General features: G+C 38.0%; 1 protein-coding gene across 5 annotated transcripts in view; it reads left to right on the forward strand.

The window, feature by feature from the left end:
* The window catches only part of ENPP2 (ectonucleotide pyrophosphatase/phosphodiesterase 2), a 102,241-nt gene that overhangs the window by 24,628 nt on the left and 51,282 nt on the right, over positions 1-26,331 (forward strand). For all 5 annotated transcript variants that reach the window (XM_070391862.1, XM_070391860.1, XM_070391863.1 and 2 more), the window contains exons 3-8: positions 10,015-10,170; positions 13,911-14,036; positions 16,442-16,502; positions 19,268-19,365; positions 19,571-19,650; positions 20,359-20,478. In XM_070391862.1, coding sequence (XP_070247963.1) covers positions 10,015-10,170; positions 13,911-14,036; positions 16,442-16,502; positions 19,268-19,365; positions 19,571-19,650; positions 20,359-20,478 — 641 coding nt within the window. The remainder of the gene's footprint in view (positions 1-10,014; positions 10,171-13,910; positions 14,037-16,441; positions 16,503-19,267; positions 19,366-19,570; positions 19,651-20,358; positions 20,479-26,331) is intronic.

Raw genomic sequence — 26,331 nt, forward strand, 5'->3', positions numbered from 1 at the left:
CCTGCGAACTGAAGGGTCCCAGGTTCGATTCCGGTTGGGGGCATGTGCCTGGGTTGCGGGCACATCCCCAGTAGGAGATGTGCAGGAGGCAGCTGATCGATGTTTCTCTCTCATCGATGTTTCTAGCTCTCTATCTCTCTCCCTTCCTCTCTGTGAAAAATCAATAAAATATATTTTTAAAAAATTATAAAAAAAATAAAACTCTTGTTAATAGACAAAATTAAAACTCTTGTTAATAGACAAGGCTAAAATAGAAGTGGTGAGAGCAGGTGCTGCTTTAATATTGGAGATACGTGAATCGGATTGATTATCCTGTGGCGTTGGATATAGTGCTTATCTCCAGAAAGTTCTGACCTGGGGGCAAAGAGGAGTGGGAATAAAAAAGCCAGTGAGCTGACTTCAAGAAACTTCAGAAATTTAGGACTAGCAGATTAAGATTTACCTAAAATAGGAAAAAGATTTTTAAAAAAGAAGGTGCTTCAAATTTGAGCTCATTGGTTTTTCTTTCGACCTTGAGAAAGGTAAGTTTTAACAGTGTACCTCGACTCAGCTAATAGAACTGAAGTGAAAGCGTTTCCTTTTACAATACACTGCGCCCTAAGCAGTGTGGGAGTTCTTATAAAGGAGCTCCTTGTGCAGATGGAGGGGGCTTAACTGACCAGGTCTTAAGTAACGAGTTGGTTAATTTCCTGGAAATTGGAGCTCCTGATGGTTTTATAAATAAAAATTACATATTAAGTAATGCGTACTCTAGGGGGCAATATTTTCTTGACTTTGCCTGACATCTCAGCATGTTTGTCTGCCTTCCTGTGCATTTTGTATTTCTCTGTATTTCTTGACCTGGCTGCCATAAAAGGCTATCACCTGTCTCTGGTTAGCCAGCATGAGCTTGTATTCACCAAGTTATGATACATATATTGTTGGATTACTAAGTCTTCCTTGTATTGAAAAGTTACTTTTGTGTGTCATGCCAGAATTATATGAGAAGTAGTTTAGTGAGTTGAAGTGGGGTGTGGTTGGGGTGAAAAGTGAGAAAACAAATAATAAAAATTGCACCCTCAGGGAACCAAATGGACACAATGAGTTGTCTTCTGTTGGGGCGGGGAGGTGAAGGGAGAGAAGAGTGGATCACTGGGCTGGAGAATCCTGTTTTTATTGGTAACAAATGCTCTCTTCAAAGACCTCCCTTTCTTGTTCCAGACAAGTATAACTCCCATTAACACCGACTGTAACTGCACAGACTGGAGGGGGCAGGGTCTCTAGACAATCCTTAGGATGGTCGTGTGGGCAAACTAGCAGCCCAGCAGCCCGGCAGCCCACTGCTGGTTCTTTCCAATGCACCCTCCAGGGAACTTTCTCCTGTTTTGTATTAATATAGCACTTTGGCTAAAACTGATAATTAGAAGCTGTTTCCTTAATGAATGTGTAAAATCCAGCCACTCATTATTTTTGGAAAACAGTCATGAAAGTCCTGGACTTGGCAGCCTGAATTCATGTAACTTGCTGTGTGGTCTTGGGTAAGTCACTTGTGAAGTCTGTTTCCTTCGCTGTACTAAGAGGAGCAGGTCTAGATGATTTCTAATTTTTCTACTGGATTAAAAAAGAAAGCCCATGGTTCTATGTATTCTGTGTCATTGCCTCTGAATGTATGTGCTCTCTACTGGAGAACTTGGAAAGTGTAGGCCACAGTTATTAACAAACTATTTCCATACATTATAAGAAACAGGTATAAGAACTAATGAAATAATGCTACTTCTGGGAAAATAATTTGATCTATATTCAAATTAATAAATCTAAGTGATCTTAAGTATACTACAAAATATTTGCTTCTTGAATTATTTGAGGAAATCATCTATTATTTTAGGCCTCTATAGTGTCTTCTAGAATAGTTTATTAGTGAAAAGTCTATCTATATGAAGCTTAGTCTTGCGATATAATGCCATTTAAGTCTGAGTGTTAGGATTTTGGTATGCTGGCACACTTTTTTATTTTTTATTTTTCTACTGATGGAGCTTATCTGCTGTTTAGGCAAGACCTAAAGAGATGCACTTTGGAAAATGGGTGAAGGCATCGTGCAGAGACTTGAAGCATTTTAATCTTGTTAAAGGCAATATGTGCCTAGAAAGGGCCTCCTTCAAATAACACATGTGGCTGGTTATTCTGTCAGCAAAGAGTTCACATCAGAAAACACTGGGTGAACTTTTCTATACATATTAGAACAAGATCCTGGGAAGAAAGACAGCCATGCCTGTGTTCAGCAACACTTTGATGTTCACAGAAATCTGGGAAGCTCAGTGCTTCTCGGTTGTTTCACAAAATAGAAGGAACACAAAGGGTATTAATGTATGGCCAGCTTCAGACTGATCAGAGCACGATCTCCCGTCCAGAAGCACACAGTGCCTCGTTTGGTAAATGTCGTTCCTCAGAGCTCTCAGCAATAGCTGAGGACATTCTACACACATGCAACTGCTGTACTATGGACTGGGCTGCTAGTTTCAAGGCTGTTGCAGTGCAAACAGTCTGTTATAATTAATTAACTAGCACATTTGTTAGCTGGATTTATTGTTAGGACCTGGTGATCTATTGGAAGTCATGGTGGAATAGGGTGTCTTCTACCAGATCATAAAAGATGTATAGATTTATTAGAAGATGTGAACTGAGTAGAGTCAGTTATAATTCTGTTGGGTAAATATAATGGGCAATCAGGTAAATGAGATGGCTGAAATACATTTTCAAAGACAGTGTAAGTGATAAATGCCATTTAGTTTGACATCTTTGTCCCATACCTAGATCTGATGCAGCCAGCTTGATTCACCTTTAAGACGACAAGAGAATTTATGTGTATACAAGTATGTGTGCACTCATGTACATGTGCATCCATGTGTGTTTATGGTGTTGTGGGAGAGTCTATTTTACTAAAGTTTGTGATAGATATTCTTTCAGTCTCCCGGTGAAAAATGGGATATCCTCTGAAGTATAAGAAACTTAATACTTTAAAGATGAAGGGAAATTGTAAGCTTGTGAATGGCTGGCTAGTAAACCTGAAAGCTCAGTTCAATTTATTATCATTTTTAGTAGCATGAAAGTTAAAAGTGTGTGAGTATGAATGAAATTCACAAATATAAATATGAAATGAATTTCTCTAACAACTTTATGAGCAAAGATTTTCTTTGTGAATCATAGATAAATCAGACAATAATAAGAGGAATGAGATGGTTCATGTTCATTTGATAACTTTAAGAATCTCTTTTTACAATGAGAAGAAAAAGCTATTTAAAAGATGGGCTAGTAGCATGTAGGAAACTGCAAAGCTGGCAGATATATCAACCCTCCTCTGTAAGGAAAACAATCTCATGATGTCATGGGGCTTTGTGTTAAACCTAGTGTAGAAATCAGGGGTGTTAGTCAATGGACTGAAATGACCTGAATTCAAATCTAAGGAGGGCACAGATATTTCATTTCTTTGTTACAGGGAGCTTTGGTGCAGTTATTTTTCAGTTATCTTAAAACTATACAGAATTCCTTATCTCATTTGCAAAAACAGAAATTTCAGTCCTCAATAAAGTTCAACATAGAATCTTGAGTCAACATAAAGTATCAATTCTTCCAAAATCATGTCTTAAAAAGAACATAATATAGATAATTCGGAGCCTATGTACAAAATGTGAAAAACCCTTTGTTAATGAAAACAGTCCTGTAGTTATATTCAGATGATCTAAAATTTTAGCCAGGCCTTTGCAAGCTCAAAGTAGGCCTAGAGATCAGATTTTCCAAATGGAAAAGTGGGATAATGTTGCCTCTCTACCAGAAAAGAGTTTTGAAAACAAAATGCCATACTAATGCTGATGACAATACAAGATGTTGGGTATTTGATGATATATTTAATTGACCTTCAATTATGTTTGAAGGCCAGTGTTTAAATTTTTATCTCATCAATTTGATAATAGTTGTGATTGAAAAAGGACAGTATTGTCCTAGCTGGTTTGGCTCAGTGGATAGAGCGTCAGCCTTCGGACTGAAGGGTTCCCGGCTCGATTCTGGTCAAGGGCACATGCCCGGGTTGCAGGCTTGATCCCTAGTGGGGGGCATGCAGGAAGCAGCCAATCAATGGTTCTCTCTCATCATTGATGTTTCTGTCTCTCTCTGCCTTCTCTCTTCCTCTCTGAAATCAATAAAGGCATATTTAAAAAACACGGAGAGTGTTTCACTGTGTTGCTGCAGCTTTGCAAATCATTTAGAATCACACTACTGACTACCATCACAAATGTGATCTGAGTGGTTTAGAAGTAAAATTCACATTTTTGATTTTTAAGATTGAAGTTTATAGAACTCTGTTTTGTTGCAGCCTCTGAGGTCTTTCTACATGAGGACGCTGCATTTATCCACACACTGAAAGTTCAGGTGTTTGAAACATCCCAGGTGGACTTATTTATTTAACACGTTATCTGTGAACTCTGACCCAGCACCTGTCAGAGGAGGGAACAGTGGTGCTGGCAAGGATGGGTATTTACAGACAGAGGTGAATTTGGGAAACAGGCCTGTATGAGGGTGCTGCTTGCTAAGATATGAGGTAAAAAATATCAAGGGAAAATGGCAACTTCGATGCAAGAAAGTATGCCCAGGAAGAATGAGTCACATGATCCAGAAGAGCCATAGACAGTATTACATTCTAGAGTTGGGTGACATCTCGAATGCCATCCATGTCCCTTGCCACCTTTCCCTGCCTTCTATACTTCAGATGGGGCCGGCATTCGCAGGGGAACCGTTATGTTTCAATGCTCTTAGAAAAGGAGGCAGCATAACAGGCTGTGAGCCGGTTCAAAGCTTTAGTTGCTCTCACTTTCAGGAAACACTCCAGCTGAGAACCACGGGAAACGGGAGGAACAGATAGGATGCCTCTCTCAAACTCTGCTCCCAGGGCCAGACAAAACTTAGAAGGAAGAATCATCCAGCTTTGAGCTGAGCTAACTGTTTTCAAGCTTAAGTACTGCCTCTCTCATCAGCCATCATCCAAATCTGGAAGTTTCTGCTTTGCAGGGAGATTTGGAGGGAAATATGATTGGGAGTCCAGGAGGAAGTAATGTTTAGGTCACATCTCTTGTCATGAATTAGGTTCTTTCCAATTAGGTTCATAGCAATAGTATTTTTAACTGCATAGATGGCACCAGAATTCTACATCACTACCTGTGGTGTGTGTGTGTGTGTGTGTGTGTGTGTGTATGATAAGATGGAGTGTTTCAGAAATAAGGTCTTATTTAACAAAGTAAAAATAATTTCACTTGGTTTTCTCAAAATTATGAATTTGGAGGAAATAAATCATGTTTCACATTGGTGTTTTTCCAAGTCATGCTACTGTGAAAAATAAGGGAAGCAGAACATTGTTTTTATGCATATCATAGATGTACATATATGCAGGTTTTAAAATTTGAAGTCCCATTTAAAAACAAAAAGTGTCGCTAGAGACCTGTAACCTTTATATTTTAAGATTCTGAAACTGACTTGTATCTTTGAAGTAAAGTAACGTCATTTAAGTGTGTCATTAAAAAGGCAGCAGTAGACATTTAATCTCATAAAAGTATTGGCAAATGCCTCGTACAAAATTCCAAACCTCCATCACACTTACACACATTTCTGATTTGATTTTTTTGAGGGTTTTTTCTTTGATGGTTTTGTTGTTGATTTTTTGTTAAGTTCCTTTTTAGTTCTGAGCTTCTATGGACATCTCAGTCATAGTCTCAGATAAAAATTATGGGATACTACAAGTTTATTGATCCTTCAGTTTTCATGACATCTTTCAATACATTATAGAGTCAAAATGCTCATGTCCATATTCTCTTGGTTTTTAGGTTAGATAAAGGAAGGCTTTACAGATGTTTGAATTCAGATTTGTAGTAAAGCAGGGAATCTTTCCATATTTGGCCATTGAATCAGGTACAATAAAAAGAGAAGTCCTAAAATCTGTTATTAGCCTGGAGTGGGGAGCAGGCTAGGGGACCTGGGCATAGAGGATGACTTACAAACGGCAAAGAAAGTAGGGGCAGGAGCTTGTTATGACAGAAGATCCAAGGATGGACTAGGCCCTGCAAAGGCAAAGTTCATTCTGTTCTACTCTATAACTTTATATTATTTAAAAAGGTGCAGCAGTTCAAATTTTTGGGGTTATTGGATTCGAAGTACTACAGGGCTCCATCCATCTTCGCACTTCTCATCCTGCCTTTGTCACTCGAATGCACGTCAGCCACGAGTGGATTTTGACATCTGTGTCCCTCATCCACACACACCCAGGAATTAACTCCGATCCAAAAGCTGTTGTTAACCCAGTCTTGGATACAATATTTTTAGGAGATAAATATTGGCATTATGAGTGTAAGAACAGCTTTATTTACAAAGCTGTCTTCAGTTTAAGGCAGCGGTTCTCAACCTGTGGGTCGCGACCCTTTTGGTGGTCGAACGACCCTTTCACAGGGGTCTCCTAAGACCATCAGAAAACACATATATAATTACATATTGTTTTTGTGATTAATCACTATGCTTTAATTATGTTCAATTTGTAACAATAAAAATACATCCTGCATATCAGATATTTACATTACGATTCATAACAGTAGCAAAATTACAGTTATGAAGTAGCAACGAAAATAATTTTATGGTTGGGGGTCACCACAACATGAGGAACTGTATTAAAGGGTCACGGCATTAGGAAGGTTGAGAACCACTGGTTTAAGGGTTGGAAAGGAGTATTGTAATTGATAGGAGCCAGGTATTGAATGAGATTCGATTGTTTTCAAAAACAAAGTGCAGGACAAATTTAGAGAATGATTAAGAAAATAGAAAAAGTCACATTGATAGAATGAAGAAAGTTTAAAAATGGCCAACATTCATTAGGTATTTTGGAAGTAAAGAAAGAGATAGTGAAGAGATTAGATGAAGGAAAAGCAAAGGACATGAATAGAGGAAAATTTCAAATGCATGCTGGGGCACCATAAAGAAGAGGAGATGGGGCAAGTAAGCCACTGTAAGCAATGTATTTTGAGATCTCTTATAATCTTAGCTATAAGCATAGCGAAGCATATTAATGTATGCAGCTCATGGGAATGACTGCTACTCAGAATTTATTAGATGACTGTTGGAATAATTCTGTCGAAGCAATACTCTTAAAAACAAATGATTCAATCATAAGCATTTTCCTTCTCTTTATTTTTACTATAAGACTTCTTCTAGTTTTCCTTTTTTCACATCTCAGTCCCCCTTGTCTAATCTCACCCCCTCCTCTCGCTTCAGTTAATTATGGTCCAGCGTGCACTGTTGATAGGTTGGCCAAAGTCAATAGAAAAATGTGGTTTATGAACCAGAGGGAAGGTATTGCTTTGGAAACCTGACATTAGTTCCTAAACAGTACTGGCTTCGTTTGTATGCATTTCAACATCCCACAGTCAACCATGCAAAAGCGTTTCACATCTCATGGTCTAGTGAATCTGTTTGCTTTAGCTGAACTGATCTGATGCCATAAAGGCTAAAACAGGGTGATTCTGACTTCAAAGAGGACAGAGGAGTAAGGGATGAACAGGATGTTCAGATAAATGGCTTCGCTGAACCTAGAAATGTCATTTAGCATCTGTTCTCCCCTGTGCCTCTGTTTTCTTGGTTTTAAAAGAAATGCATATTGATTATGAAAAAATTAAAAGATTACAAACATGTAAATAAATAAAATTACAAATAGCATGACATAAACAACACTTATTAGGATATTTATATGTAATACATATTATGTTATAAATATTATATATATATGCATATGTACATAGTCACATGAGAGACAGAAGTATGTACTAGTAAATAAACAAACAAAAAAGTAAAAAGTCTCTTTGTCTCCCTCTTTGTTAGTCATTTCCCCCAAATGTAATTTCTGTAAATATTTCATTACAGGAACAAAAAGGTTATTTTTAAAAAGTTATGCATACTTGCACTTTTTCTCCATGCTTCTGCCCCCATGCTTCTCCCTCATCGCTAGTTAGCTCTGGCTCTGTTTTTATTTTTTATTGTTTTCCTTATTACTCTTTGTATCTCAGTTACATGTAATATTATAACACTGTTTTGTACTTTGATCTTTCTGTTGTTATTGTTGTTATTATTAATCTTCACCAGAGGATATTTTTCCATTGATTTTTAGAGAGAGTGAAAGGGAGGCAGGGAGGAGGAGGAGGAGGAGGAGGAGGAGGAGGAGGAGGAGGAGGAGGAGGAGGAAGGAGAGAGAGAGAGAGAGAGAGAGAGAGAGAGAGAGAGAGAGAGAGAGAGACATGGATTGGTTGCCCCCTGACATGCTTTCTGACCAGGGTGGGGAATCAACCTGTGAACAAAGTACATGCCAGCTGACACTCTAACCATTTTTGCCACACTGTCCAGGGCTGTACTTTGATCTTAAAAAAAATTGTTTAGATATTTTGTAGATCTTTCCATATTAGCCTACACAGAACTGCTCATTCTTTTAAGGGCTGGGAAATATTTCATTTATGGCTAGAATGGTTCTTGTACATATATCTTAGCAAATTTTTTCAAATATGTATGAGAGGTAAATTCTAGTAATGGAATTTCTGGATAAAAGACGCATATGCATTTTAAGAACTGATAGATATTTCTGAATTGTATTGTATTTTACAAAAGTATTTACCTCTAGCAACAGGCATGACCCTGCTTATACATTCTGTTCAAAAGAAGGTAATTATTTTGTAAGCTAGGATGAAGATCCAGTTTAATTTTTTTTCAGACAGCTTGTTATTCCAGCACAACTTACTGATTAATCCTTCTTTCACTTACTGATTAAGTTTTCATTCTTCCTTTGATTTAAAATGTTACCTTTATAATACGAAATAATATTGAATATAAACTGTAATTTAAAATTTTTTAAATATTAAAATGTTACTTGCATTATAAAATAAATTCTCAGATATTTGGTCCTATTTCCTCTCCCACCCCTAACACTGATCTACTTACTTTCTAATACCAATCTATGCTAATTATTTAACTTCAGAATATATTTTACCATCTAGTCTTCATCAAGCTACTCTTTCTTTTCTATTTTTTTAATTTATTTTTTATAAACATTTAATATTCTTTCAAGTTTCAAGTAATCCTCTTTCTATTTTTATTGTGAATGAATTGAATCTTTAGGTTTATTTAGGAAGAACTGATATATTTATAATGTGGATCTTTTTACCTCCAAGATGGATAGCTTTCCATTTAATTAAGTCTTTTAAAATATCCTTATGAAAAGTTTTAATGTGTCCTTCATGTAGGTTCTACATGGGTCCTATTACATTTATTCCCAGATATTTTGTCTTTTAAGTAGTATGATGAATGGAACTTCCATTTAACTTTTAGTTGATTCTTAAGATTTCTAGCTATGCGATGATCATATGAAAACAATGAATGGGAATTTATTTTTGACAAGCTGAGATTGTGGAATTTGTGTTTGTGTAACTCTAGTTACAGGTATAGGTTTTGTGGCTGGAAGAAATCTTAAATCTCTATTTCAATCCCATGTGGTCAGATTGTTCTCAGAACATGTAGGCTCAGTTTTCCTTACAAAAAAAGCTATGGATTTTCAAATAGGGAAATGAGCTCTTGTCTCTCAGTACATAGATCGAAGTTCTCTTCTGTCCTGACATCATTCACATCCACAGAGACACTAACCCTCACAGCTTTGTAGTCATAATAATTGTAAAAAGCATAAACCCAATAGCCAACACTTGTTACACTTTCTCTATGTCTGACCGCCTGGTAAGTGTTTTGCATGGATTGTTTCATTTAATTCTCTTTATAACCTTGAGTTACTTTTATTAATCCCCTCACTTTACAGATGGGGAAACTGGCACAAGAAAGTTCAACAACCTGCTAGCAGGTGACAGAGCCATGCTGCTCAGCCAGAGTCTGACTGCATTACTGCGCTGCACCGCTTCCCAGGGCCACCCCTCCACAGTGACATGACTCACTTCTTTTGTCTCTTGTATCTTGCAGTGTTATCAGACTCCCCCTGGACCAACACCTCTGGATCTTGTAAGGGCAGATGCTTTGAACTTCAAGAAGTTGGACCTCCTGATTGTCGGTGTGACAACCTGTGTAAGAGCTACAGCAGTTGCTGCCATGACTTTGATGAGCTTTGTCTGAAGACAGGTATGCAACTTTTGGGTCCTCTAGCCTCGATTAGATCAACCCCTACTGTTATACACCCTGCTTTTGCCAAACCAAACTCTGGGTTTGAGTTTTGTTTCTTGAAGGGCTGTCAATTGTATGATGCGTACACCCAGCGTGACTCTTGTTTCCATACAAGAAGGTTCTTAGCTGTTGCAGTCATTACCTGATTTTGGAAATATTTGTGGCTGGGCATTTTTTTTTGTTTTGTTTTGTTTTTTATTTTTAATCTTCATCATTTCTGTTTCTTACTGTCAATTCCTGCATTCACTGCCCGGGCATCTGGGCTGAAATTGTGCATGTTCATAAAGTGTTGGGTTTTTTTGCATCTATCTATCTATCTTGCACAGTTTCTGGCATTTGTTTATTTTATCATATCGTTTAGTGACTATGGTCTACCCGGATTTTATTCCCAGTTCTCTGTGCAAGTGGAAAATTGCTCTGGAATGCTACTCGGGATCACCTGCTCAGGGTGGCTCTACAATCGCTTTCTGGCATATTTCTTCTCTACTAGAACAGTCAGTAGAATAGACAGGCTTCTGGAGCACTTTTGGAGACCTTTGCCATCCCACCTGCTCTGTTCCCAAAGCCTGATACTTTATGTAGGACTTGGACGATACCTTGTTTGCTGCCCACCATGCCTCGGGGCAGCATCACATTCAAACTCTCTGAGAAAGAGGACACTCAACCCTGCACTTCAGACCACTAGGTGCAGAGATCCCACAGCTCTATGGCCAAGTTATTACTTGCTTTTGGACTTCTCTGATGAGCTGATTCTTTAACAAAATCTAGGTTCTATTGATTTTGCTCTGACCTTTCTAATAATATCATTAGAAACAGAGACATTATTCTCCTCTACTAAGGAAATAGTCCTTAATTTATATGAAAACTGACATCAACTGCGTTATTAGTTCTGATTTGTTTGTTTCCCCCCCAAATAAGAAATGTTTTATTAGGTTGTTTTTTTGTGTTTTCTTGCACAATACATTTTCCAAACATTTTGGCATTTTGGGGCGGAGAGGTTACTTTCCTTTGGAACTCCTCCCAGTTTCCTTGGTTGTGAGTCTGCAAACTTAAATGCTAAGAACCTTGTAAACTACATGTATGGATGGAACAGATGTTCCAGCAAAGTCCGTTGGCTCTAACACATTCTTTCAAACCAGCAGCTGGTGTTTGCTTGGCAGTGAGGAACTAACTAACATTTTACGTTTCCTCTCTATGTTGAGTATCTTGTCCCTGACACGTCATGGCAGCCATCTGGATTCCTGATCTCAGAGCTCCTTGAAAAGTTTAATGGATCTCCTGACGCCAGCTTAGCCTTTTCTGAACGTAGCTCATGCCTTTCTTCCTAGGTTTAATAAATATGGACTACAATAACATGTTTAAAGTCATTTATTCTCCATGCATAAAGATAACATATGCCAAATGTGGAAGAATCAAATATCAATCAAATATTAAATAACCACAAAAGGCTAATGAAAACAGTCTTTGCGATTCTACTTTGCTGATAGAAGCACTCTCTGGAGATAAGCACAATCAATGTTTCAGTGTAAATTCTGACTATTTTGTGTGTATCTATATTTATACAAGTGTGTATATATATGCCGAATGCCTGCATAGTAGTCCATTGAACAGATATAACCTACTTCATTGAGAAATTGATCAGCACTTATATTTCCCTACCTTTTTACTATTATTAATGTATCATTGAACATTATTCATGCATATTTATATTTTGTCTATTTTCCTTAAGATAAATTCCTATGAGTGTGATAAAAATGTATATGCAAAAAAATGTATATGCATTTAAAAAATTAAATATATATTACAAAAATTACACTCTCAAAGTTTATATTCTTCTCCAAGGGCACAAGAGCTACTACTCTCTTTTCAGCAGTTCTCATTTTTAAAATGGATATCCTCATTTTTAAAGTCTTTTTTTCAGATCTGATAGGTAGCTTTCTTATCATCCAGTAAGGTTAAATGCTTTTATGTTTATTCCCATGCTTGCTTTGAAAATTAGGCAGTTGATTGACTCATACCTTGCATTATAGTTCACTCTGAACCCTGAATTTTTAAAAACTTCATTATTCTATGAAGTAATTAGTTCCTCAATAAATCAAACTTGTTAATAGTGATGCTGTTTTGCAAGCAAATGGATTTCCTTACGGAATTTGGGGAGGAATAAAAGTATGCTGGAGGGTAGAATTATCCTTGAATTGGGGGGAAAAAAAAACCATGATCTCTGTCAATCAAAGTCACCTTGGAAAATGGTTGATCCTTGGGACTAGGTCTGGATAAAGGAATTCCAAGCATTTAATCTTCTTGGGAAGAGAAGGCAGTGGAGATAGGAAAATGAAATCAGAAAATTGAATCAGGATGCAAAGGTAACTCTAAAAGAATAGAAATGAAACAGTAGTGGCATGATTCCCTAGAATGGTAACTATTATCTCTTTATCTGTTTATTCACTTAACAATGGTGTGGCTTAGTAGACTATTAATAAGGAGCAGCATGGCTTTTTAAAATCATTGCCTTCCCCTTAGGATATATTTTAGGAGATGAAGACTTGAAGTGTCTTGTAGCTCAGAAGAGGCTTTCTTGACCATTCTTCCTCAACCAGAGCCCCCACCCTGTCACTGTTTGTCAGTGCCTCCTGCTGTTTCTTTCGCAGCGCTCAGCACAAGCTGACATTATCCTGTTTTCTTGCTTATGGTCTGTCTATCCCAATTGGAATGTAAGCGCCATGCAGACTGGGTCGGGTCTTCCCTCTTCTTCACACCTAGAACACGGAAAACGTAGTAGAAGTATTTATTGAAGAAATGAATTTACTATGAAGTGTCTCAATATGGCAATCCTGAATTTAAAGAGTCGTATTTTATTTTCATGGTAATTTTCAATGGGATGGAATAGATGTTCATGGAATTCCACACGTGTGCTAGGCACAGTCTTAGGCACTGGAGATAGAATGGTGAAAAGGGGGGAGGGTGTTTTCCTGCTTTGGAACTTATAGTCTAATGGACAAAACAAGCCAAAACAAAAAATAAAACACTCTCTTTAAAATGAAAATATTACTTTTCTGAAAATATCCTCTGGGGAGAGTTGAGTCGTGAGCTCTCAATCAAGTATGCTCCGACAGAAATCCATAACTGGCCTCCTGGCCTTCACGAATATAGGGACTCTGACCTCTCTCAGTGTAGGTAGCACTCCACTTTGGTTAATGATTGGAACTGTGAGTGTTTTTAATATCCCTTTATAATCTTTTTAGGATTTAACCTCCAGTGCATCTGGAAGTAGATAGAGGCCATTTAGTTATACTATCATTTATATCAAGCTGATTAAAGTTAAGTAAAGCTATTTTGGAAATCAAGAGCTGAGCTATCGTGACTATGCCTACAATGGTATATACCCCTATTACAAAACTCCGATCCCATACATTTTATTGGGTCTTTTAGGAGAGTTCGCAATCAGTAAGGGTTCCATATTTTTTCCCCTAAGGAGCCCGATCATGTTTGGCTTTGTACTCTGATTTAAAAATCAGGCATTCATTCTATGTGTAAGTCCTCCAAATATCATCTGGGCATCAGGCCAACTCTAATTTCACAAGCAGATGAAATGATGTGGGGTTTTTAGCTCTTTTTGTTGGCAACCCTTGTGAGCAATTGTGGCCTCTTTCATTTGGTTTGCGTGAAGCAGCAAAAGTGTTTTTTTGTGTCGATTTCAGCTGGCGGCTGGGAGTGTACCAAGGACAGATGCGGAGAAGTAAGAAATGAAGACCATGCTTGTCACTGCTCAGAGGACTGCTTGGCCAGGGGAGACTGCTGTACCAACTACCAAGTGGTTTGCAAAGGTACATGTTTCCTTGGATTGACTTGAGCTTTAAAAGAATAAAAACTGGTGTGGCTCAGTGGTTGAACATCAACCCATGAACCAGGAGAACACGGTTAGATTCCCAGTCAGGGCACATGCCCAGGTTTTGGGCTCCATCTGCAGTAGGGACTGTGCAGGATGCAGCCAATCAATGATTCTGTCTCATCACTGATGTTTCTATCTCTCCCTTTCCCTTTCTCTCTCTGAAATCAATAAAAATAAATATATAAAAAATAAAAACAAAGGAATAAAGACTGGAGATACTCCAAGACATCCTGGCTATTGGGGATATAATGCCTTGGCTATGGGCTCTGGAGGAGGAAATGAGATGTGCCTTTACATTTCTCATGCTTCCTTCTTAGTTTTGCTTCCCTGCCTCTTACTGATCTGAAATAACAAGGAAATAACCCCAAATATTGAATTTAGCTAGAACCACAGTAATGAAGAGATGTTTAAAGTTCCTGCCTTGGTTGGTTTCCTAGAAGCAGAGCCTGAGAAAGGAATGCCATACGTGGAATTTATTGAGGGAATATTCTGCAGAAAAACCCATGTGAGAGAGTAAGGGAAGTGGGGGCAGAGGGAGGCGAGCAAGGATGCGGACCCAGGTAAAGTTTCACTTTGGGCTGCTCTACAGCAGTTGGGAAGGTAAATTTTAGTTCTTACCCTGAGGTCAAGGGTCCTGACAGTTCTAAGCCCAGGCACTAGCAGCAGCCAGACGAGGTAAAGAAGGTTGATAAAGAAGGTCAGGGCATCAACAGCTTCTGTCCTACCCCAAAGCCATGCATGTGTGTGCACTGACTTTGGATGCCTGATGGTATAATATGATGGTTTTCTTCCAATAATAAATAATAGTTAGTGGACTACCAAAAATATAAAAGACGCAGTTTCTGTCTTTAAGGACTTTCAGTTGCCATGGCACCCACTTATAGAAGTTAATGGAAAGATCCAAGAATCTTTATGTAAAGTTTGCAAGTCACTTTTTGGTGTCTAACTTAAGTCCTTCCAAGCTGTGGCATGGAATATTCAAGAAGAGTTTCTGTTAAGCATAGGGAATCTAGACAATAACATTGTAGTAGCTATGTATGGTGTCAGATGGGTAATGGAATTATCGGGGTGATCATTTCAGAAATTATATAAATGTCTAATCACTATGTTATACACCTGAAGCTAATATAATATTGTATGTCAACTGTAGTTGCAAATTTTAAAATACTAAACATAAAAGTTAAAGAAAAAAATTGAGAGAAAAAGCAAATCAGTTCTGAAACATGTGTAGTATTCAGTTGTGGCAAGAAGGTATTACATGAATATTAAATTAGGAAATTTCCCCTATCCAAATAATGATTGTCACTGTTGATAAAGCATAACTTTAATTGGAAATTTGTCTCCTCTTCCCTTTTATTTTCCTATGTAGTAAATGTACCAAGAAGCCACAAAGGCTATTAGATGAGAAAATAAAGAAAAAGTCCTAGGTATCATTGGTCATTGAATCATTAAACCAGCTTTTGCTGGTTTAAAATTCTAGTTTCAATACCTTTGTGAGGCCCATGTGTGCAGGGTACACTGGGTTATTACATTTTAAGAAGCGTGGTACTTACTTACACAGTTGTTAGTACTTAGATTCTTGTTGACCAGGGAGATTTCCAATGCTATTTACATGGGAGCAATTTCTCCAAAGTCTTGGTCACAAATTTTACTTATGTTTAAGGCTTGTGATTTTTGTTTGTTTTACAACAATTTAAGGTAAATTATTTTGTTAATTTTTATTTTCTCTAAAGGAGGCCACATTTTTTAAAAATCTGAGTTCTTTCTCTTCTCTGTCCTTAGAAGATGTAGTTTGTGCTCTCAGATCTTGGTGGGAGATAAAAGTGAAAGAAAGCATTGGTTTTTATTCCTAAATTCAAGGGCTGTACACAGATCCATTGGCAAATAATCTATTGCAATCTCCCAGCTATCGTCCCTGCATATTCTAAGCTTTTTCTCCCAACCTAAGAAAAGTGGTGCCATGCTGTCTCTGACTTTGAGATGTTTAGTGGGAGGGGGGGAGAATGTTCCATCTAATGACCAAACAGTTTATTTCTGGAGGGAAACAAACATGAAATGTTATTCACTGACGCCACTGGTGTTTTTATCTAGAAACCATTTAGACTCCGAAGGCTCGCATAAACACCACTCGGGGTTATTAAACCTTAGATTTCCCGTTGTGTATGGGGTGCTTTAGGAAGCCAACCCAGACACCAGGCTTTATTTCTGAGTTTCTTTTTGGATGGTGTCCCATAAGCTACAAATATCAACCAGGACACAGGTCCTGGAATTGTACTCTTCAAGGCTCTGGATGGCACCTATAATTTGATTCACCAATACATTGACCCATTTTCCTTATAGGAGAGTCACATTGGGTAGATGATGACTGTGAGGAAATAAAGACACCAGAATGTCCTGCAGGGTAAGTATATTTTATGAATAGTATGAAATTTTATGTATTAATTGATGAACTATCACAGGATATAGATGGGCAAATGCTTAAAAAGGATGCAAAACTGAAATCCACTTATACAGGCAAACTTGTGAATAATAAGTCAAAAGCTACAATGTGCATCTTGAAGTAGAGAAATTCACAGAAATATTTTTTCTAACCCTTCTGACATATCAGAGACTAGCATTCTCTATTCTCTGACTTAGCTGGAGATTTTACAAAGTGTATCTAAATGTCACTGAAGGAGGAAAGAAACATTTCTGCAGAGACTTGTGTTTTTAGTGTGTTTTGTCTCCCCCTAAAGTGCTGCTTTTGCCTTTTTGGGGGGGGTGGAGGGAAGACTCTAGAACTCAAAAATATCATCTGAGATGGTAACATCTACAAGATGCTGTAGAAACCTGACCTACCACCAAAGCAGAATGACACCCCAGTACTCAAGTGGGACCAGCAGAAGGCACTTATGCTTTTCAGGAAACTGTGGAAAATTCATGGACCCTTAGAATGCCTGTCAGAAAAGAATTTTTCAACAAATGTGTTTTATAAATGTATTTGTTGGGATGTGTTTTTTTTTTTTAAGCAAAGCTTGAGACACCAAATCCAAGTATTTATTTATTTTAAATTTATTTTTTAAAATATATTTTTATTGATTTTAGAGAGGAAGGGAGAGGGTGAGAGAGAAACATTAATGATGAGAGAGAATCATTGATTGACTGCCTCCCACATGCCCCCTACTGGGGATTGATACCGAAACCTGGGCATGTGCCCTTGGCTGGAATTGAACCCAGGACCCTTCAGTCACAGGCCAACACTCTACCCACTGAGCAAAACCAGCTAGAGCTAAATCCAAATATTTAGATATTGTCTCGATTCTGGCCTCCTTTTTAACTGTAATGGGAAACCTGAATGTCTTTGGACCGTTAGAATGGGATGGCAATGGTTTCTGACTTTAAAATGTGTTCAGTTGTTTTTGAGGAAAAACCAGTCTAAGTGGTAGAAGCCTTGTTAACTGATAATAGTAATGATAATAATGAACTCTTACATAGTATTGCTCTAAATGAGCGGTTCTCAACCTGTGGGTCGAGACCCCTTTGGCGGTCGAACGACCCTTTCACAGGGGTCGTCTGAGACCATCCTGCATATCAGATATTTATATTACGATTCATAACAGTAGCAACATTACAGTTATGAAGTAGCAACAAAAATAATTTTATGGTTGGGTCACAACATGAGGAACTATATTTAAAGGGCCAGAAGGTTGAGAACCACTGCAAATGCTTTATATGTGACTCATTTAAAATATGCCTTTTTAGTATGTGGCTTCAAGTAATCTCAAGCCTATATTAGCTGAATTATCAGAAACAGTTTTGCTTTTAGTTTAGTAGTCTCAAGTCTGATTAAATAACTGAATATTTAGAATATAACAAAGGGCCTATTTCATCAGATCCTGCTGATGTATAGTCTAGTCCCATGGTCGGCAAAACGTGGCTCGTGAGCCACATGCAGCTCTTTGGCCCCTTGAGTGTGGGTCTTTCACAAAATATTGCCACACTCAAGGGGCCAAAGAGCCGCATGTGGCTCGCGAGCCGCGGTTTGCCGAGCCGCAAGTTTGCCAACCATTGGACTCTAGTCCTTTACTGATTAAGTTTTGGAAATCTTCAATAATTTAAATTATTTTTGTAATTATTTTATAATTAAACCTAAAATAAATTTTTATTAGTGCTTAGTTCTAGTGACAGGAGTGCTACTGCCATTAATTTTATATTCATTCATTCATGTATGTAATAAATATTTATTGAAGCCCTACTATGGGTCCAGAAAATAAAAAGATAAATAAGACACAAACTGTGCTTTGAAACTAGTGAAGAAGTTAAACACTTTAACAGATCATTATACTATAATGTAACATATCCTATATAATAAAAGCGTTAATATGCAAATCTACTGAACGACAGAACAACCGGTTGGCAGGGGGCGGGGCTGGCAAGCAGGCGGTGCCAGGCCAGCCAAGGCGCTTGCCAGTGGGCAGAGGGAGGGAACGGTGATGGGGGTGGCGACCAGTGGAGGCTAAGGGGCAATGTGTGTCGGGGAGGGCCGGCACCATCCCCTGATTGGCCTGTCCAGTTGCCTCCTGCAGAGGGAGGCCAGAGGTGGCTGCGGCAGGGTGATGGGGGTGTCGCCGTCTCCTGAGTGGGCCTAAGCTATCAGTAGGACATTCCCTGAGGACTTCTGGACTGTGAGAAGGCGCAGGCCGGGCTAAGGGACCCCCCTATCCCCCAGTGCATGAATTTTCATGCACTGGGCCTCTAGTATAAATGATAAAAGAGGTATGAATTGATATCTTAAAGGAATTCAGAAGTGTAAGCAACTAATATTATACAAGAGGAAACCTTGAGCTGGGTTTTAAAGAGCAAATAGAAATTTTCCAGATAGCAAATGAGAGAATGCATATTCTAGGCAAATATAACAGCTTTTTACATTGTGAAAAACCTTGTTTGCGATGTGAGAGGCAGCCATGGAGGAAGTACATTAGGGGATATCAGTCTCTTCACTTGCTATTTTATGATTTTGGCCATTTAACTCTGGACTTCAGGTGCCACAAATGCTATGTGGCTGGAAGCTCAGCGGTATCTTTGGTTTCATCTTGGAAATCATTGGTCCCAATTATTGACAATGATTCAGCATGATGGAAACTCTGTGGCAATCATTTTTCTAAAGCTTAATGTGTTATGTTTCAGGTTTGTTCGCCCTCCATTAATCATCTTCTCTGTGGATGGTTTCCGTGCCTCATACATGAAAAAAGGCAGCAAGGTCATGCCTAACATTGAAAAATTAAGTAAGTCATCTGTAATCCATGATCTGCAAAGTAACGGTTCAGCTATGGGCTTTGAGATCTCTGGACACATGGCTGGAAATGAATGTTGTTATTGGAAATATAAAAGTAAAGATTAACACGTGCCTTTGATGGTTTATAGAATGGGTTTCTATGCACGAAGTGATTCCTGCCAGTTCTTTTGTTCTGATCTTAACTTCTGTTCCAGGGTCCTGTGGCACACATTCTCCCTACATGAGGCCTGTGTACCCGACAAAAACTTTCCCCAACTTATACACTTTGGCCACTGTAAGTATTTTTTCAAATGATATAAATTCAAAGGGCTGATTTCATCCTGAAATGACTTAAAGGGAGATTTTTTTTAAAGATGTTCCTTAGTGTTCAAAGAAAATGTTTCTGTTTTCATCTTATCTGCCTCAGCTGTTCACAGTAAATGCCTTTTACAACGTTGTAGGTGACCCAATGTCAAAGTAACTTTAAAACAAACCATTTTTTAGGTACAGTTTTCTCTGAATACACACATTAAACCTCTGAATTTTCAAATAAAAATGTTGACTTAAGGGCTGCTATGTATTAATTTTCAGATACTTCCATTTCTACCTTGCTTTCTTCTTTAAAAACATCCTTAATTAGTTTAATTATGCTTATTAGTTTTTGTTTAGGGTAGAAATAGAACTTAGAAAAAGGAAAAATGTATGTAGATATAGAAATGTTTTTGGAGGTACATAAGTAAATTTCAATTAAAGATTAATTTGGTATAATAAAAATTGTTGCCATCTTATTAAATTGCAACAGTTGCCAAATATTAAATTTCTTTATAATAATGTCAAGTTTATCAGATGACTTAAAATCAGTCTGTAGGTAATATTTATGTTTGCTCAGACACATACTTTTAGAAATTGTTTCTATAAAACCTTTTATGATAAGAAAATTTATAATAAAACTAATGTGGGTGGATTATTGTTACTTTAGTGATAAATTTCCTTTTACTCAAAGGGGCTGTATCCAGAATCACATGGAATTGTTGGCAACTCAATGTATGATCCTGTATTTGATGCCACTTTCCATCTTCGGGGGCGAGAGAAATTTAATCATCGATGGTGGGGAGGTCAACCGGTAAGTTTTGCATTTTTGGGTGTGTCTGTGCATTGAAACATTTCATCCCCAAATTGGTTACCAACAAAAGAGGTGCATATAATTTTCTCACACTTAGCAATGTTTCTTTCTTTTGTTGTTATGTATATATCTGTAGGTGTATGTATGTACATAATATACAGGATGGGGCAAAAGTAGGCTTACAATTGTGAGTAAATAAAATACAGTTTCTTCTAGTATTACTTTTATTAATTATTATATTATTTTCCATAGAAAAATAATGCAAGAGTAAATTATTTATGTACTCACAAACCTACTTTTGCCCCACCCTGTATATGTATATAATATGTATGTTTATCTGTATTTATACATGTATGATGTATTTCTATAGGTATGTATATACATGTGCATCTGTAATCTACACTAATAAAAGAGAAAGATGCAAATTGACCATACCTTTGCACCGCCCGCCAGCCAATCAGGAGTGAGCATGCAAATTAACCCAACAAAGATGATGGGTTAATTTGCATACACAGGGTCTGAGCAGCCAGGGGCAGGGTGGGATGCTTGCATCATCACCATGGCAATGACTCAGGCATTCCTCACCGCCCCAGCCGCTCCAGGCCTCTGGTCAGCATAGGAAGGCGGAAAGGCTGCTCTGGGCCAGAATGAAGGCAGAAAGGCGGCTCTGGGCCAGAGTGAAGGCGGTGCCAGCAGTCAGGGGAAAGAAGGGCCATTCTTGCAAGAATCTTTGTGCATCGGGCCTCTAGTGTATATATACAGATATTTATGTGTTTATGTGTGTACATTTATGTGCAGATATGATTATAAAAGCGTGAGATGATAAGTATCTTCATTAGGGTAATAGTGGTGGAAATGCTGACATAGGGATGAATTTTAGAAACATTTTGAAGAAGGAATAGTTAGGTCTTAATGATTTATTAGATTTGGGGGTACAATGAGAAAAAGAAGTGAATAACTATAACTACCCCAAAATTTTGGCCCAGGTGACATGTGAACAGAAATAGGGAAACTTGCTGAAAAAAGGGAACTCGATGAAACCCACAGTAATTTAATTATTATTTTTTTGTTTGTTTAACCCATTTTTTCAAAGTCTTGGAAGTTCCATATAATATGTGGAATCCTACCTTACTGATGGACCAGAAAATTAATACTTTGAAAGAAATCATCCTATTTACTTCAGATTAAATGGTTGGGCAAAAGTAAAAAGGGGTGTACATGGCTTTCTACATAATATTTTTCCTATGACTATGTGCTTGGTTAGGCAATTGCTTTGGTCAGACATGAGCAAAGCAGCAACGCGGGGCAATGGTTGTTGAAAGGACAGAACTGACTGAGGGTAGAAGGATGATAATCCCCACAGGAACACAACCCAGTACACATAGTCAATCAGAAACCTGTGGGAGAAGAATGGCAAACGGTTCCCTCTCATGTCAACTGTGACTGGGGGCTGTGTCTCCCTGGGGCACTGGTTAGGAAAGAGGGCTGGCAGACCTCCGTGGGGTCACCATGGCAAGAAGAGTGGACAGGGGCTGCAAACATCCGTGTGTTTACCATCCTGGAATGATCTCATACCTGGAAATGTTTGCTGCTATCTGTGGGCTAAATACAGAATATAAAGTAAGAAAAAAAAAATGGTATTGCTCTATGAGAAAAGGTCACAGTGAAAAAATATTCATATCGCATAATAAGTCAGCATACAAGGCTAAATGTGGACTTTTCATTAAAAAAATAAACATTGGAAGACTTCCTGTATGTCTGTAGAAGTGTTTCGTTATAGTAGAAGGCCTGATTCTGATCTTTATTCAGGCTGGACTCCCAGAAGTCTATGATGACCTAAGTTGTGAACATTGTGAAATTTGTTTACGGGGTGGATTTCACACACAGTTTATGATAGAGGAACAGTGTATGTGTAAATAAAATGATTGAAATTAGAACTCCATCTAGCTGTTGCTCGTTGGACTTTTGCATTAATTTTGTTATGGAAGCAGACTTGCCTGGAACCACAAAGGATATAGAGATAAATAGTAATTTTATCAAATTGGATCGCTTTACACCAAATATTGACATTAGGTTTCCTCTGGGTCGACATGACTCAGAAGATGAGTCCACACATTCATTAACTTCTGCAGAAACGGAGCAGAGGGATCGCTGTTAACCAGCCCAGTGAAGTGAAGCCTCTGTCTCAACTGTTTGCCTGTTTCCTTAATGACGCTCAAAGTTGACACATTTGACCAAGTTTAGTCCTCTCCTAATGCTGACCAAGATTTGTGGTGAAACTGATTTTGCTTCTATCTACTTGAACAAGACGCCACCAAGAATTCCAAGGAACATAGTAGCTGTAATTTAAAAACATATTTTATTGAAATTTGGCCTATAGGAAATACATGGGCAGAAACTACAAAAAACTACAGTATAAGAGTATAAGATACTATAAATAGTATAAGAAGAGTTACACCTTAATAAATATTTCTTAAACATTTATATCCTCTTCACAGAGGCTTGTACATTTCATAAAATCACCAGTAAAAAAAAATAATTGGTAGAAAGAGAATATTTATAAAAATATAATTAAAATACTTATAAAAAATAAAAATCTTAGATAATTAAGTTAAGCTCAAATTATTTTTATGGAGTGATGAAACCAGGAAAGTCATTTGGCTAAATAATATAGAGGTCAGATTAAATGGTGAATAAGAATCACTCTTAACCTAGTTTAAAATCTAATAGATGGGATGAGGCGTTTGTACAATGTCTATTTGAAAATTTGAATAGAAACAAACTTAGGCTCCATTAGGCTCCCCGAAATAATTTCTATAATTTAATTTCATCTTTTTAAAAATCTTGATATAGCCACTACAGCAAAAGTTGAGTCTGCTTTTAATTTGTCAATCTTTAGAATGCGCTGTTAAAAGTTGTCACTCACTCTATGATCCTACATTTCCCATACATATTTTAATGGAATTTCTTTTGTTGTTTTAAGATTTATTTACTTTTTTTCTCATTACAAATTCGTTACTCTTAATGGATTTTTTTTAAGTGTGTTTGTTTCTTTGAAAAATCTCTCTGCTGTAATCCTGCAATTTCTCATACTGAGATATCTCAGTGGGCAATTCCCTGTTCAGTTTAAATCTGGACCTGAGCAAGGTGGGGAAGGAATGAAAATCCAAGGGGCCCGCTACATGTGGGGATCTGAGAAATAAGTCCACCACCCCACCAGATGTGCAGTCTTTTAAAGCCCTAATTTCTGGAGGAAGGCCTTTCTAAGAGGAGCAGATACATTATCATCACTTCTCCAGGTGCTAGGCCCACTGCCGTTTTCTGCCAGGATTGTGATATAAGGAGCTGGTCTTGAGGCTGCCCTCCACAGTTACTGTAATATAAAAATGCAGGAAAGATGGTGAGTTCAAGAAAGAGACAGCAATGAGAAGAATGACATTGGAATAGAGTGAACTTCACAGTTAAAGGGATTCACTTGATGCCTCTTTTTGTCTCTTTCATTATCCAGCTAGTGGGAGGCTTTGCTTTCTTTTCAGGAAAATTTTATCTTTTCTTTATTCTGTTGTTTCTTTCCCATATACTGTTAGAAATCTGTATTTCTTTCTTTTGACTATATCTGCACATGCTTAGGATGGACTCTGCTCACCTGACCCCTTGCTATAGGCTCTAATTTATCTTTCAAATTGCAGTTGAACTATCTGCCCCAAGTAGCCCTTGCTAAGCTCCCCCATCCCCAGCTAAGCTCAGGGACCCTCCTTTGGGTTTTCCTATGATTTCTATCATAAATTTGACCGTATCATTTTGAAATGATTCACATGTCTGCTTTAGGGCCTTGATTTCTTTATTTTATTATTCTCAGGACCTAACCCACAGCCTGACACATGTAGGTGTCCCACTACTGCATTTTGAATAGATATGTTCTGCACGCCCGTTTGCCTGTACTTCCTTCCTCTTCTTCTTCACTCACCTTCTTTGACCCTAACCACCTGGAAAGAGCCACACTAGTCCATAGTCTCTTCTCCTGGATCATCCCACAGACTTCACATCCTTAGTTTGTTCTGACTCTAATCTCAATGATTGGTTTACTCCTGCTGGTACTGGACCCTCACCCTTCCTTCAGGTCTCCCAGAATTCAATGTATCACAGGTTCGTGCCTTTGAATGCAAAGGAGTCATTTCTCTCCAAAGAACTGCTTAGAAAAACTACAACAGTGATTCATGTTTTTGAAAAATGTGTTTTGCTTATTTTCTTTTTCAAAACTCTTCGCCTTCTCCCACAGCTGCATCCTTTACTTAATTTGAGAAAGTGTTTGATTTCACATTTAAATCCTTCTGGTTGCAGTGGGGAAGCTTTTTTCCCCCCCAATGATAACACATCAAGAGGGTACAATATTATTCCCACTTGTCTCTTTTTCAAACTCTTAATATCTAGGACACAAATGTTGAAAACTGTCTCTTGATAAAGCAGGGAAAAGGAAGAAATATTGGGATTAAAGGCAGGTGTATCTAAACCCAGTGTCTTCTCAGCTCATTTTTTTTTTAAGCTGTGTTGTTTTACCAACAGCTGAGGAAATTTACATTGCATTTATATTCGGGGGAAATCATAATCCCACTTCTCTGAATTAACAAGGAACTAGGAATTTGTCTCATTTCTCTCTTTTATGGCCCTAGGGGCTCTACTTCACTTTTTTTCTTTTGATGATTTAGTGCCTTTTTTTCTCTGTAATTACTAGATTTAACTTTAAATACATGTGACCTGCAAAGGAACTTTTCTGGCTGCTTATGATCTGCCGTAACTTAAGCACTCTCCATGTTTCAGTCTGGTGCCATTGGCCAACCTTACAGGTCGGCTTCATTACTGCTGGTATTTGTTTGAGATTTTTAAATGTGTTTGTAAAATTTTAAGTATTTGCTCTTATTTGTCCTCTTTTGGCATTTTTCTAACCATGTTGCCAATTTCCTTTTAGAAAAATTCTCCCAGAAAGCAGGGAGAAATATTTTGCTTCTTTTTTTTTTTTTGAGAAGAAATAAACACTTGAACTTGACATTGTCTTCATCATGCACATTGCTCTTTATACAATTGGTTACCTTTTTTCCCCGATTACAAAGATGTTACTTGTCACTGTAAGAATTTGGGAAAGTTCAGAAAAGCACAAAGAACAAACGATCTTGGTTTTACCATCGGGATACATTTAGCACCCCCTCTTGTGTCTTCTCTCCCAGTGCTCTCTCCTTGCACCCCCACGAAGCCTGCTTCTGGTGATCTTGTCCCTTGAGTGCTACTGGCTGAAAGTTATTTATAGGGCTTCCTGTTGCCAAGATAATGCCAACATCAGCATATGTTCCACAATACCAACATTTGAAAGTGCAGGGTCATCATTTGACAACATTGCATTAAAAAAAAAAATCCATTAGAAAACCCCATATCGATCTTACATTTCATATCTGCCAAATATTGCCTAGTACAGCTTTCTTGAAAATAGCATGCCACTCAATTTTTGAGGAAGTTGTTTGGAAATAAATACTCTAAGCTGTGTCCCTGAAATTAAAGTAAGTATGCAAACAGATCACTTAAAGTGAGAAACTGGTCTCTTCAGGATCTGGTGTGGTGTTGAGGACCTGTGGGGTGTTCAGCACTTATAGTTTGAGTGCATCTACTTGCTCACGGAGGTGCTGGAACATGAATGAATGAATGAAAGTCCAGGGCACAGTTTGAATCCTGGTTGGGCCGGGGTACCTGGGCATGCCAGAGTTTGTACATAAGATGGAAATATACTCTGGACCAAACCCTGGAACACTGGAACAATCTGAGATCCTTATCTCTCAGATCCATCCCCACGGGACCCCACCTCTG

This window comes from Myotis yumanensis, unplaced genomic scaffold (assembly GCF_028538775.1).
Source record: "Myotis yumanensis isolate MYYU_CA2020_CCGP unplaced genomic scaffold, mMyoYum1.0.hap1 SCAF_15, whole genome shotgun sequence".
In the NCBI taxonomy this organism is placed as follows: Eukaryota; Metazoa; Chordata; class Mammalia; order Chiroptera; family Vespertilionidae; genus Myotis; species Myotis yumanensis.